At 47.8% G+C, this 14,664-nt stretch overlaps 1 protein-coding gene across 2 annotated transcripts in view; it reads left to right on the top strand.

Moving 5' to 3' along the window:
• Positions 1–14,664, top strand: part of CACNG2 (calcium voltage-gated channel auxiliary subunit gamma 2) — a 52,843-nt gene that overhangs the window by 34,319 nt on the left and 3,860 nt on the right. For both annotated transcript variants that reach the window (XM_015629475.2, XM_015629476.2), the window contains one exon: positions 12,484–12,567. In XM_015629475.2, coding sequence (XP_015484961.1) covers positions 12,484–12,567 — 84 coding nt within the window. The remainder of the gene's footprint in view (positions 1–12,483; positions 12,568–14,664) is intronic.

The raw sequence follows: 14,664 nt of genomic DNA on the forward strand, positions 1-14,664 counted from the left end.
AGTACAATTCGGGACATAGAAGGTGGCTTGGTACCTGCTTGGACATTATTCAAAACCCTGAAACGGCCTTTCAGGTTTCTAACTGAGTGTAACTGGGCCAGATCACATTAGAAATAATATTCCCCAGTCTAGTATTGTGAGTAAATTTTATTCCATTATGAATAGCCTCCTCCCTGGGATGCAAGAGTAATGTTACGTGTAGAGTAGCTGAAAACGCTTCAGAGATTAGCCTTAGCACATAGCTCACACCTACAGACTCTTCTGTAATAAATTAGCGTGCTCAGTGGATGAAAAAATATTGGTGAAGCAGCACGACTTGCAGTCAAGCTTCAAAAGGGTTATTATGACTGAGCAGCAGTACCTGCTCCCCCGTATGCCTTTCCTGGCTGTGCCACAGGTAGATTCACACTCCTCCTTTGCAGCCTTCCCTTCAGCCTCCCCTTTCCAAATCATCCTTCCCTCGCTGACCTCCGCTCGTTTTTCTTGCAGGCACCATCCCTAAATCTGGCACACCTTTCCCCTCTATGGTTTTCTTTTTAAAAGCCAGCATAAACTAACAGGATATACATGTGCACACAATCGTAAATGTCTCATGATCCTGTGCTGCTATAAACCTCCCTTTTCCAAACACCCTGCTGGCACTGTTTGCTTGTTAAATAAGCCCAATGCTGTGCTTAAGTCTAACTTTTGTTGTAAGAGCTTCAGGAGAGGGCCAAATCACTTTGTTTTCTTGTAAATCACTGGGGTACCCACAACCCTGAGGAAATAACAATAATAAAATTATTAATGTTCTAATAGCAGCCTCTAAAAGCTAACAACACTTGCAAGGCTTGGCATTTGTTTTTTGCTCAGCTGCATAGAAAGGGACCTAAAATCAAATCTGTGCAATGTCTATTTTAACACCCAGTGTTTGATGTGGATTATGAGTAAAGCAGCAAGTTAGAACAGCAGTAGCTTGTTTGGAGACATTAGGAGCCTCGGCATAGCTGTGCTACAGCAATTTGATCAGACTCACAGCTACCCTGCATGGCCCTGTGGGGTACAAGCTGTGTTTACCAACATTTTTTGAACTCCAGTGACCCAAGTGAAAAATAAGCATAATGTGTGTAACAAAGCAAACTCTGTGTCCTGGCTCTTTCAGCACAGAGGGCAATGCTTTCCTACAACTTTCACAGACTGGTCTGGTTGTTACTCTGGGTATTTGCCTTGCCAGCAATTGCACCGCAATGAGCACAGGGAGGTATGAGCCTAAACTGTTTTGGAACCTATACATGCAATCCATACAACTCCGCACATCCTGAATCGTAGCATAGCTGGGAAATCCAAGAAACAATATTAAGCCATGTTTGGATTCAGCACTCAGGCTGATTGGAAAGTGGACTGCATTCAGTCATTGGACTGCAATGGACGCTGTCCCCATTCTGAAGACATTGTCAAGTCAGGGACTTGACAATGACTAACCCTTTCTGAAAGTGGCTAGCTCAGGACCAGTGGCTTCCTCCTAAGCTGTCAGTAGGAAGGGGTTTGCTATACATCAGGTCCGCTGATCTGATCTTCCTTCCCTGTTTTCCCTTGTGTTTCTTATTCCCTATTGATTTAGGAACATTTGGGAGGTTTTGGATAGTTTTGTGAGTGAGGTCCAGGTCAGGACTCAATTTGCCAGGAGTAAACATCCTGAAGAGCTTCAGCACACTCATATTCCCTTCATCCCGGCGTGTTCCCCGGAGCACAGCAGGGTATCTGTTCTGGGTTGGGCTTCTCCCAAAACACCAGTGCTGGAGGATGAAATGTAGTGACTGCCAGAGGAAATTGCAAAATTGGAAAGTCCTGACCTCTTCCTCAGGGCTTTCATTTTCTAATTTGTAGGTGGTGCGTTCCAGGGCACAAAGGACACGGGGCAGAAAAGCTCCGTGAGTGCATGGCCCCGCACGTTGCAGCTCAACCTGAAGTGCTGCAGTCAGCAAGGCTTTCTGCCAAGGAAATCCTACACCCAGTTCCCTCCTGGCCATCTCTGGTGGGCTGCCTGAAGGGACAGCAAAAACCCCAGAGCACTTCCTGAACAGACTAAGGGATAACCACTATTCCCTGCCTGGGCAAGGCCACCTCCACTCTCCGAGGACGAGTGTGTGCGCGCTCAGTGAGCGCGTAATGGCAGCCACACTCATCTGCAGAGCCACCGCGCCGCGGGACCTCTGTCAGTGTTGCGTGAAGGGCTTTGGGTTCCCTGGCGTAAAAAGGTACTAGACAAAGTCCAGCCCTTCCCTTGTTCTATTTCCTCACCTGAAATAGACTTCATACTCATCTCCTGGGCTGGAATGGCCAGAACAGGTTGTGAATTTCCAGTTATCTCCAAATCAGGCAACAGCAAAGGGACCCCCAGGTCTCATTTAGAGACCTTTAAAGAAAGCAGGCAGTGCCTACCTTCTCAGTCATTTTCCCAGAGGAAGGGAGGACAATGAAATGAAAATCCCTGAAGACCACTAGGGAGGGTTGCAATTTTCCATGAGAGGCAAGCCGAGGAATTCCCACACACTGTTATTCCCCAAAATTTCTACTGCTGGGTGTCAATTCTGCTAGAGATTTCACAATTCCTACTGCAGGCTGATGATGCTGTGTGGGAGAACACAGGAGACTCGCTGAGACTGCCAAATTGCTAAATACATGTGATGGTGGGCTCTCCCTTCCTCCATGTGTCTGAGCCTTGGAGGGGAAGGGGGAGGAGAGCTCAAGTGGCGCAGAAGAGGGAGGATGGATTAAAAGCTGCCTCTGTCATTGACTTGTTCCATTCTTTGGATTATTTCCCTGGGGTTCTTGGGTATTTTTGTTATTAATAACTAATAATAATTTCTATATAGTGCTTTGCATCCTGAAGGACCCTAAAGCACACCACATACTTCTTAAGCTAATTAACAGCTGCAAGCCTAATTCCTCTCTTGGTTGTGGCCCTAACTGCTGAAGGAGCAGCTTAGAGTCACACTAGATTTACACCAGTTTAACTGAGGACAGCGTCTCCCTATAGATCCAGCTGGATATGTCAGAGACAAATGCAATGTGGAGCTGGAGATGAAGGATTTGAAGTGTGTTTTCTCCTCCTTCATAATTTAAAAATGACTAAGGAAATTGCATTCAAAAAGCCTTGTGAACACAGCATTACAACTGCAAGATTCAAGATCTGGAGTTTGGGAATAGCCAAGCCCTGGCTCCTGCTGAGTTAGAGGCTCAGCTCATATCTGTACTAGGCATGCACAGCTTGTGGCTCATCCCAGGCTGTGCAGGACACTTTTCACCGTGCAAGGACAGCTGGTTTGCCCTCTTTTCTTGCCTGTTAAGTCCATGTCTGTACACTGTTACTTAGAGTGATCATTAGAGTTACAGTCTCATCACTGATCCAAAACATGACCTACTGCACAAGGTGAGCCTGGCTCTGTCCACTGATGCACACTCAGAGATCAGCAACACAGTTACCTCTGAGCAGAAAAATGCAACACTATAGGACGAACTAAATCAGAAATTTTCTAGCCTGTGGTTTTCCTCTACATACTTCTGGGGAAAGACTAATCCATTTGGGCTCTGGGTCTTTGAGTCCAAATTTGAGATGGTTCAGTCCTTATGTCCTCATCCAGCTAGGATGTTGTTTACATGCTCTGATTTCTGAGAGTTTGATGTTGTAACCCTATATGCAAAAACTGTCCTAGTTACAGTATTGTTGCCATGATAGGGAAAAGGAAAAAAAAAAAAAGAAAAGAGAAGAACCAGCTCTTAAATACTTCCTCCATCCCATTCACCCCTTTCCATCCAGGCTTAAATTAGTGTCTTCCTTCCTCTCACATCTGGATGTACAGCCGTGGATTGGGATTGCCTGTGGTAGCTATGGAGCATCTCGTCTCCTCCCACACCTTATGCACATCACTTCTCTCTCACTGCAGATAATTGCATCACCCTTCCTGTCACTTGGCTCACAGTTGTAGTGTCACATTTGACTCGTTACACACACACATAAATGGTTTTGCTACAAATTGATAGATTTTTTTTTAATCATCTCTAATTTCTTGATTTATTTCACTTGCCCTTCCTGTTTTGCTTGGACTTTTCTCCATGTCCTGATCAACTTCTGCTTTTATTTCTCCATCCTCCACCAGAGAAGGTCCAGCACTTAAGTTATGTTCTTTGAATTTGAAATCCAACATCATGCTACCACATCCGAGCACAACCACTTACAAACCCTTTTCTCAACTCTATTTCTGGTTACCAGCTCATTTCAAATCTAGTTCTGTCTCTTCTTGCAAGGCAAAGGCACTCCTTCCACCAGCTCAGCTAATAGACCTTGAAAACTGGTACAAGGCTTGTAAGCTAGAAAGTTCATATATTTTTCCTTCCTAGAGTGACACTAGTCACTCTAACAACAGTAGAAATTGTTTCTGATCTCTCTGTTGAGGAACCAGAGATGTTGCTCATGCTTTACTCATTCACTGAATCACACAGGAAAATATCATTATAAAAACCAAATTATTTCATTGACATATAAATTAAATCACGCGTTTGTTATATATATATAATTATTTGCAATGCCAGTGCAGAAGGCAAATGTGAGAAATGGAACACTAGGAGGAACACAGTTATCCACAGCTTTCAGTGATTTAGATGAGCCTAATACATTTTTGTGTTAAGTACTATTTTCAGAAGAAACTTGGTCTGGGTTTGATTCTGGCGAGGTCTAGAAAAAAGATGCAATTGTTTACCATGGGAGACATTTGTACTGGGTGTCTGCAAAAAAGGATATTTTTAATTACTTTTATTATTGCTGTGTTGAGATTTTTCATTTGTGACTTGGACAGATGTCTAGCAGTCCCTGAAATCCAGCCACCCGCAATGTTTCAGTTTGTAAAGCTCAAACATGCTGGATTTGCGTTTGCACCAAAACACATTCGAGAGCCTTTGCCCAATTTTCCCAGCCAATCTCACTTCTTTGCCTGTGACAAAGCACGGGAAATTTCAAGCCACAGCGAGGATATTTTTGAAAGTTACAACCCTGTAAAAAGAGGGTGTTTATAAATGGAAATCTTCATATAATCTTAATAATAGGTTTTGCTACCACTGCATCTCCACCCACGTACACGGAATAGCTGTAGCCAGCTCTGAGGCAGAGTCTATGGGCTACTTAGCAGCACGCAGCAGCAGCATCGAGCAGGGTGGGAAGGAGGGGAGGCTGCCACCTCCAAGGAAAGATGCAAAGCAGTTCCAGGCTGACAGCAGTGCAGAGTCCAGCCCTAGCACAGCGTGGGCCCCCTTGGCTGCCGCAGCAGAGCTCTGCAAGGCACCATGTGGGCAATGCCAGGGTGGGATGGGCTCTCCTGCACTCCCACCCACACTGCTGAGGCTCGGCAGGAGGGACCTGAGTCACCTGCAGCAGCACATGTGTGGTCGTCACACTGAAAGGGTGTTTAAGCATTGGAAAAGGCTGCCCAGGGAAGTGGTGGAGTCACCATCCTTGGAGGAGTTCATGAAACAACTGGACGTGGCACTTAGTGCTTTGGTTAAGTTGGCACAATGGCTGACAATCAGTCAAAAGATGGACTCAGTGATCTCAGACATCTTTTCCAACTTAAGTGATTCCATGATCCTTCTGTTATTAGCCCCTTCTCCTTTTCCAGGTGATTGTCAGGGATAGCTGCAGAGACTAAGCAAGGAGAAGAGCTGAAAAAGGCAGAACAGGAGCCTGGTATTAGTCTGGATGGGACTAATCTCCCTGGTGCTCTCTGGCAGCTCTCTATACCCCTCTCCTTCCACCTCATCATTTTCTCCTCAGTGCTACCCCATACTGCCTTCTCCCACTTGCTTCTCCCATCTATGTCTGCATTTCTTTTCCTATTTATCAGCCATCTCCTGAATAAATTAATCTCCACAGAACCAGTGTGTTCAGGCCATTTTACTGCTGTAGCTTTGGTTATTGCTAATGTGCTGTGATACACCTCTTCCTCCATGCTCATCAAGGCAGCAGTGGTCTGTAAGACAGTGTTTGCAACATTTTTACTGCAACTCCCTTTATCATCTGACCCTTGGCAACAGCTGTAATAAGCATGATTATTAATAATAAGGGGAGGAGAGCTGGTATAACTGTTCTACCTCGTAGGCAGGGGCAGATATTCTTTCATAACTATAAGATCAATTTCTATTTTGCACCAGTTCTTTTGCAGGCTTCTTCAGCACAATATCTGAATGAATTCCAGTGGCAAATTAAGTGATGGAGCTTGATATCAGTCACGTGTGGTTTGTTCTTTTATCCTCTCCCCAGGGAGAGAATTATGTATGCAACGTACTGGTTATGTTGCTAGGGTTTTGTTTGGGATTTTTAACATATGCATTGCTGCATGTTTGCATTGAAGAAGACCACATCAAAGCAGGTGCACTGCATTTGGACAGAAAGGTGGCAAGATTTTTGATGGCCTGTAGTTCCCATGGGATCTCTGCTATTGTCCCAGGCTCAGCTCCACAGACCACATTTACTGTCCCACTGACCTTCACCTTGTAGTGGAAAATCCCTATGTCCCTAATGACAGCTGAGAACTCTTCAGTCCTAAAATTACCCAGCTGGGTCAAAAGGTACTACCCTAGTACAGCATCCCCTGCCACTGTGCAGGGTCAGAGCTGCAAGAGCAGCACCTGCTCCAGCCCCAGAATGACCAACCCTTGTGCTCTATTTTCTGCTTTAACCCTACACCCTGTAACCTGTGTACTGAGGCAGGTGAAAAGATGGCCTCATTTTTGGAAGGTGAGATTCTCTACTGAGGGATTCCCAGAGAGGGATAATGAGCCCTTTTGTAGGGCCAGTCTTTCTTTCGAGAGAGTCAGCACATGTGGGTAAAAGCAGATGCCCACAAGCGCTGTCTGTGCTCCCTGCCACCATGCTTTTCATCAGCTCCAAATCCCCCCAAATTATGTGAGCTCTCAAGTGCTTCATTCTTGGAAGGGAGGAGAGCAATCAAAATGCCTTCAAAAGGCTTTTCCTGTGCTCTTTGTCACTTCATGAAACCTCACTCCTTCCTCTTGCAGTCATGTCAGGTTGGGCATTAACAACTCAGTGTCACCAGTGTCAATTTTTGACAGGGATGGCAGACATCCTCTCCTGGTTTGGAAGCCTTTTGTGTGTAAGAAAGGCATGCCAGCAGTTTGCCATATAGCTGTGGAATTTGTCTTTGTAGCCCAGAGGCTGGCTCTGAGCCCCACTTCACCACCTGGTACCAAAGGGACGCTGTTCAGAAACAGAATCCTGGAGCAGAAACATTTGTATTTGTGTCTGACTACCTGTCCTTCATGTGCCATTTCTCCTGTCTCTTTCATGGGCAGATAGCAAACAGTTTACTCCGCACCAAAGTTTACTCCTAGGGCAGGCAGCAGAAGTGGGAACTTCTGAGAACTGCCATGTTTGCACAGCCTTCATGCACAGAAGGTCACATCAAAAATGAACATGTTACGTTTGAACTAGATGGTGGGAAGAATTATCTGGCCCAAATGATCCAGTGTCGGATCACTTTCATATTTTTAATACAAGTATCTTCAGCCTACTCTTCTGAGGCAGGGGAATACCATTATTCCCATTTTGAGTGAAAGAAGGAGGCGGGGAGAGGGGGGTAAGTGGCTTGCCTAAAATGATACAGGGAGCATGTGATGGAAAGTGATACTCAATCCTTGGCCAACACCAAGACATCTTTCTCAGCTTTTAGAGACAAGAGCTATATCCAGCCCCCTTTATTTATTTCTCTAGAAGCCATCATGCCAAAACCTCTGCTAAATTAGAGAGTGAGACTGAAGAAAAGCTTTCAGTGGATTGCTTTTCTCCATAAATGGAAATATCACAAATCATTCTGGGAAAACAGGTCTTTCTGTTCTCATCCCTCTTTGTCTGCTTCTCTCCTTTTGGATGTCTTTTCCTCTGCCTCTGGCTCACAGTTTTCAGATGTATGGTCCTGACCATTTAAAAGTGTTCCTACCTCACAGGAAGGGAGTAGCTTTTCATTCTTTGGAACTTACTATTTTGCAATGGATTGCACTCTGCAGGCAAGCAAGACTTCTGAAAGGGACAGGGCTGCACAAAGCGGCACAAAAATAAACTGTATCACCAACAATACCGAGCCGGGTTCTCATCACGGGTAGCTCAGTCTGAGTATTGCTGCAGCAGGGCTGGTGGCTGCCAGCTGTCCTGGATAGACAGCTTATACCCAAACAATGATCCTGCCACACTGGAGGAGGTCTCTCACAGAGATGAACACACAGTTGACATTGAATTTCATGCCTCTTAGACATTTAGTCCCCCTTGGCAGTATGAGAGATTGTCTCTGCTCCTAATGACCCAACTGGGCAACTTCTGTCCTTGGCCAGGCACTGGAAGGGTGCCTACTGCACCAATCCTGGCTCGTTTTCTTTGCATTTTCCAAAGTTTGGGCAGGCAAGAAGCAAACGGTGGTGATCTTGCCTAATGACACCCAGTAAGACACAAAGGATGCGGGGGCTGCTCTGTGCTTTTCCATGGACATGGGCATCTGCAGCCTTCCAGTCCTGAGACAGGCTGATGCTCATTCCCGCCTTCTCTGCCGCCCGCGCACCCCAAAGCAGGCTGTTCGGAGGGTGCCCACACTGATACACCAGAGAGAGGGAGGCGGCTGTCATGAGTGAGAGAGACTGAGAAACAAGAGAGAGATCTGATGGTTGAACATGAGCAAGGATGAAGAGAGAGCCCAAACTGCACCGGGAGAGCTACAGGGAGGAGGTGGAAACATGTAGTTAAAGTTTCTCAGAGAGGAGTATGGGAGAAGACAGAGACGCATGCCCTGTTTCAAGGTTCACAGCATGAAATACCTTGAGCTGGGAAGAATGGGAAGGGAAAAGGGACTCAAGTAGAGAGGAGATGTTGCTCTTACTTCCTTGGGGGTGTACTCAGAACCCTACATGCCCTCCCACATAATGATTTGATCTTGCTCAGGTGTTCAGGAGTATTAACTATAGGATGGCACACAGCTCTCACCGTCCCTGGCTCTGCAGACCACACGTGCAGCACAAGAAAAGGCTGTTGTGTCAGACCTCAGCAGCACTGCTGAGTTGCTCCATCCCCCCTCTGTGCTTCCACCAGCACAGGTGCCAGGGAAGCTGCTGTACCATCTCAGCAGGCCACAGATGTCCGTCAGAGAATTGCCGAGTGACCTTGGCACAAGAAGTGACATCAAGGCCTTCCCCACACCAAGCGGATTTCTGAACCGCTGCCATCCATCACTCACCTACTCCGTGCACTTTCAGAGCCGCTGGCACCAGCACACCCACACCGTGCCCTGTTTAACACGTCCCCGTACGGCACCAGGCAGAGGAATGCTGTCACCCCCATTTTACAGGGTGGGACTCTGAGGCAGAGAGAAGTGGTTTTAACAGCACGCCTGTGGCAGAGCAAAAACTGAATCTTGTTCTCTTATATTCCCAGTTAGCGCATTAATGACCTAAATTCTGCATCCTTTCCCCATCCATCGCCCAGAGGAGCTAGGAGGCATGGGAGGAGAGGGTGTGGTAGCACAGGCGAACAGTCAGCATCCAAACCCACAGCACTCTGTGCTGAGCACAGACAAAGCAGGGGCTAAAGTGGGACCAACACTGCCCTCATGAATCCTGGTAGCATTGATCCGGGGAGGGGAATCAACCTGGCACAGCGTATCAGCCTGTGGAGAAGGGCAGCTCCACAATGTCACAGCATTTTAAGCAAGCCAAGGCTTGACACTCCAATGGCCAAGTACCCTGCTGAGCCAGGTCAGCAAAGCCTTTGGGACACTGAGCACCAGTAGCAGATTTTCAAAGAGCCTGCATAGTCCCTCAGCCTGCCTAAGCAGCCAAACCTCTCACCAGCTATCCCACGCAAGTCCATATAAAAGACAGCCTGCACCAGATGCAGCATCTTCCCCAAGCAGCTCAATTCTTTACATAGGAATTAATCAGCCTCAAATTCAGCAAGAAACAGAGCGGGGGAGAGGGAGAAAAAAGGAAGCAGGGAAAGGATGTCACACAGTGAGGGGGTTCCCAGATGCACTGCGTCTTCCCTCCCTGGCTGATTCCAACTGGGAGGCTCTGGCTGTGTGCCAGGAACATCACCTGGGAGGTGTATGCAGGTTCTGCCTGCTCCCCCAGCAAGTATGGGCAGGAGGAACTCAGTGTTCAGGATCTGCTGGGCAAGGAGCTGAAATCTGAAGCTGGAGACCTCCCCAGTGCCCCGGAGTGTGCCAGTGTTCACATGCACTGTACAGCAGTGACTGCAGCCAAAGGACCAGGATGAGGAGCTGCTCATCTGTCACAGGCAGATGGCCCCAGGCAGTCAGGGGCAAGCAAGGGAAAGGACCCCCTTCATGCTGTATCTGCCTGCCTCAAAGGGATTTTAGTGGGCAAGTAGCAGGGTGGAAGTGTGCCAAGGCAATTTCCTTGGCTATGAAGCTTTCCTTCCAGAAAAGCCATGGCTGAGAAGCAGACACTTTTTCAACGAGGTAACTGGATTGGGGATGAGTGATTAACAACCTTTCATAACCCACAGTTTCAGTGTGGGAATAGTTTGTCAGAGCTACACAGAGAGGCTTTGTTCCTACTTTCTTCTCCTATTACTTACCTCTTAATGCACACACACTCCTCTCTGCTGTCTCTAGTCTCTTCATGCAAGCTCTTCAAATGAGCAGCTAAATGCGATAGGTACCTTGGAGGCATCAGACACAAGCCAGATGGATGCAGAAGAAGCCAAACTTGGGGGTTGACATAAAGAAACCCACCCACCTGCCTTCCATTTACTCAGCTATTTACTCAGGACTGCCTCCCAAAGCATCCCAAACATGAATCCATCAAGGCTTGGCCTCAAGAAGAAACTCAGGGAGAATCCTTTGAGTTTTATCCTTCCTCCATCTGTTCACAAATATCTGAAAGATCATTCAAATTCATCTGGAACAGACCTTCCAAGACGTGACCTGGGGACCTGACATGGTGACTGCAGGTCTTGAGGCAACAACCTCAAGCGTGGCAGCTTCATCTTCCCTTGCCTTGCACACCCAGCTGGTCCAGAAGCTGGATTCAGGGTCAGGGTGGCAGGAGGCTTACCCAGGTTGCCACAGCATTTGTCACTCTTTCAGACTCGGTCTCCAAATGCTTCCACTGAGGGACCAATGAGCCTGAACCATTTTGTTGCATGACCTCTGGTGAGGAGGCCCACGGGATCACCATGCCTACCCATGCACCTCATGCAGACACTGCATTTCTCCTTCCTGGACAGACTATGTCCATCACTTCTGTGTTGCTAGTCAGTGCAAGTGTCCAGAGGGAAATGGAATGGAGGGTAGGAGAAAAATATTGTGGGAACCCCAGAAGATATAATGAAATTGTCTTTCACATGGTCAACCCTGTACAAGAATGGATATATTTGAAATACTAATTAATCGGTGGTCATGGTAGAAATTATGATGTGGCTTGAGGAGTACCTCTCTGAAGTGGTATTCCTGGTGTCAAGAGGAGAGATGAGTGATGAAAATAAGAGTTTGGTAGACATCTCAGCAAAGAAAAGACTTGGAAGGTGTCACTGGCCACTTGCTGGGATGGCCTTGTTGGTCATGGAGTGTGTGAAAAAGGGTGCCCCATGACTGAAAATAGCAGAAGGCCCTGTACATAAACCAGCCTGATGGAACTGTGTCCAGCCCAGTTTCCTCCACTTATGGTGGAAGATTTTGCTCCCCCAGCACAAGGGTGTTTTGCTGTTGAGCTGCATACACACACTTGCACCAAACTTCTTGTAGCCTCAATCTGTGAGGATACAAGAGGAGGCCTGGCAAAGGTACGCAAAAACAAGCAGTCATATGGAGAAAGTAGATTAAGGGCTTTTGTTCTCACACCAAACCAGAACAAAGGGATGTATCCTGCCCAGGGAATCAGAGGGCAGCAAATTCACAGCTGAGAGAAACAAATACTTTTGAAACGCACACCTAATCATCCTGCCCCGATCCCCTCATTGCTGGGATCCACCGAGGCCACACCAGGGAAACACTGGTGGAGGTCTGATGATGAAACTCACAGTTACGCCTGTCCATGCTGAGGGAGGGCACCTTGGCGCCTGTACTTTGCCCAGTATCTGGCTCCTGCTCCCATCCCACCTCCCTCAGAGGCAGGCAGTGCTCTCCTGCCTGCCTTCAGCAGGAGCCACCGAGCTTCTGCTGCTCTCCTCTGCAGAGTGAGGCGTGCTGGGCTTGGTGGGCGTCAGGCTGGATCCTGACAGCAAACCCCACATTCCTGTGCAAATAGCAGGGAGATACATGCTCAAGTGTGCAAGGAGAGGCCCTGGGCAGTTCCTGGGCATGCACACACGAGTGGGCACACTGCCTGGGAAGAAGGCAGGCGGGCACAAAAGGTGACGCAGAGGGCAGCTGTTCCTGCAAGGCAGGTTTTGGTGTTCTCATTTGTTCTTTTTTTTCTCTTGTTCCCTAGGGAATTTTAAAGGTCTGTGTAAGCAAATCGATCACTTCCCTGAGGATGCAGATTATGAAGCCGATACAGCAGAATATTTCCTCCGTAAGTCCGCAGGCTCTTTCTGCAATGGCTCGTAGGTGCTAGCGTCGGGCGCCTTTTGTTTTCTGAACACAGGGTGGTGGAGACACTGGGACCTGTGAGGCTCAGTGGAAAACCCAGAGCCTTGTCACCCCCTAAAAATGACTCCACTCTCACCTCCCAGGGACCCTGCCCATGAGACAGTGCAAATTCAAACTCACAGTAACAACAAATGGCGTTTTTATTTATTAGCAGAAATTAATTGTGATATAAAATCAGAGTCTTAATTCAAATCCACTGAAAAGCCGAGGTCAGACTGGCCTAGCTGGGGCAGTGTGTGTGTGTGAGTGTGCATGTCCTCCTGAAGCAGAGGAAGTTTGTATTTCCTTATCTGATACTCCAGTGGCACCAGACTTAAGGAATTAACTGGATTTTGACTGAGGAGCTCTTATTGCTGTCTTCACCTTTCCCCAAACCCCGCTTCCCTACGGAGGCTGCAGATCTGATCTTTGCTGGTTTTAGTGATGGGAGCAGGAAGCAGGAATAAGAACAGTCAGAGCCCTTTGAAGGAAAGACCTGGTGCTCACCCAGAGCCCTTAGAGAGATGCTGAACCCTAGGCACAAGGCATGTCTGTAATGAAACCTGGCCCGAGCTCCACGTCCAGCCTGAGATGTGTGAGCAAAGCTCACAGCGCTTTGCGCAGCAGCACCCTGGCCAGTAGGACAGATCCACATCATGCCCTGCCTGGTTGCTCTCCCCAGCCAGCATTTCCACCCACCCCAGAGGCAGGAGCTTACTCTTCCTTTAGCACAGCTGAGCAGGGAACACTCCTCCTTTTAGGTCTTCACCTTGCTGTCCTGCCCTGCCTCCACAAGCCCAACATCTTTTGACATCATGAGATCTTCTCCCAACAGAAATCTGAGATAAGTGCTTTTGACCTTCCAAGGTTAATCATCAGAGGCTTCCAAAGACCGGGAGTCTTTCAGAATAGCTCCTTGTCATCCGGGTGTGCTCCAAGCCAGATGTGGAGACCCAGCCCTGCGGCACGGATGAGAGAGATAATTTAGGATCTGTGAGGCTCATTTGTATGTGAAAAGAGGCAGATCTTATGCTGCTTCCTCTTGGTTTCTCAAACAGTCCTTCATCCACTGTAAATTGTAAATAACCAAGGGAGATTGCTTCTTTCAGCTGCCTTTCTGCAGCACCGGTCTCTTAATTGCTGCATGGCCCCTGAACAGCAGAGCTGAAGACAGGGGTTTGATCCAGTTTGGCACAGGGATGCCAAAGGTTTGCAGGCTGCCTCCGAGGGCAAACCAGCCCTGGCAGAGCTGCTTGAGAGCAAGGAAGCTGCTTGCAGCATCAATTGCACTTCAGAAAAAAGAGTTCGGGGAAGGGGCCAAACATCTCAAGAAGGATGGGTTTGTCCCCTCAGAGGGAACAAGATCTGAAGACAAAAACCAGCCCAATGTCAGGACCTGAGAGTGTTCCCAGGGGAGAGCCCTTCTTAAGAAAGAACCAGGTTCAAAGAGAGATTTGGCAAGTCAATAAAGGATGACTTGGGTCATTCCTGAGGGAACTGGGATTTCTGCTGGCTTAGACCTGCCTGGAGAAGGACCCCACTGAATAGCTTCTTCCCAGAACTTCTGTAAAACCAGAGTCCATGGGTGCTCTGCACGGGCAATGCCTGGCGGTACCATCAGAAATAGCTAGGAAGTTGTTTATCAGTATCAGAGTAGGCAATTTCCTCATGCCCCAGGGGACCAGGACAGTCACGGGGTAGTGTCCATAGCCTGGCTAGAAGGGCTTAGCCATTATTTCTGCCAGCCATCCATGTAAGTTGTCTTAGGACTTTTGAAATTAAATGTTGTTATCAGAGAGGGACCAGAAGCATCCCTGTATTTCCTTGCTAGCAGATGCAGATGAATTTAGGGAGCATATACCACCAGCCCCTCTTCTTTAGGCCACAGGCCCTGGAGCCAGGAAGACTGGATGATATTCTCCCCTTCTCTTGCTGGCATGGTCCTCCTGAAAGGCTGAAGAAGGCTACTTTCCTTCTCCACCACATGACAGCTGCAGCTTCCCATGTCAGTCAGCAACTTTGTGTTCTCCCAACAGACGTG

Source organism: Parus major, chromosome 1A (genome assembly GCF_001522545.3).
Source record: "Parus major isolate Abel chromosome 1A, Parus_major1.1, whole genome shotgun sequence".
Classification (NCBI taxonomy): Eukaryota; Metazoa; Chordata; class Aves; order Passeriformes; family Paridae; genus Parus; species Parus major.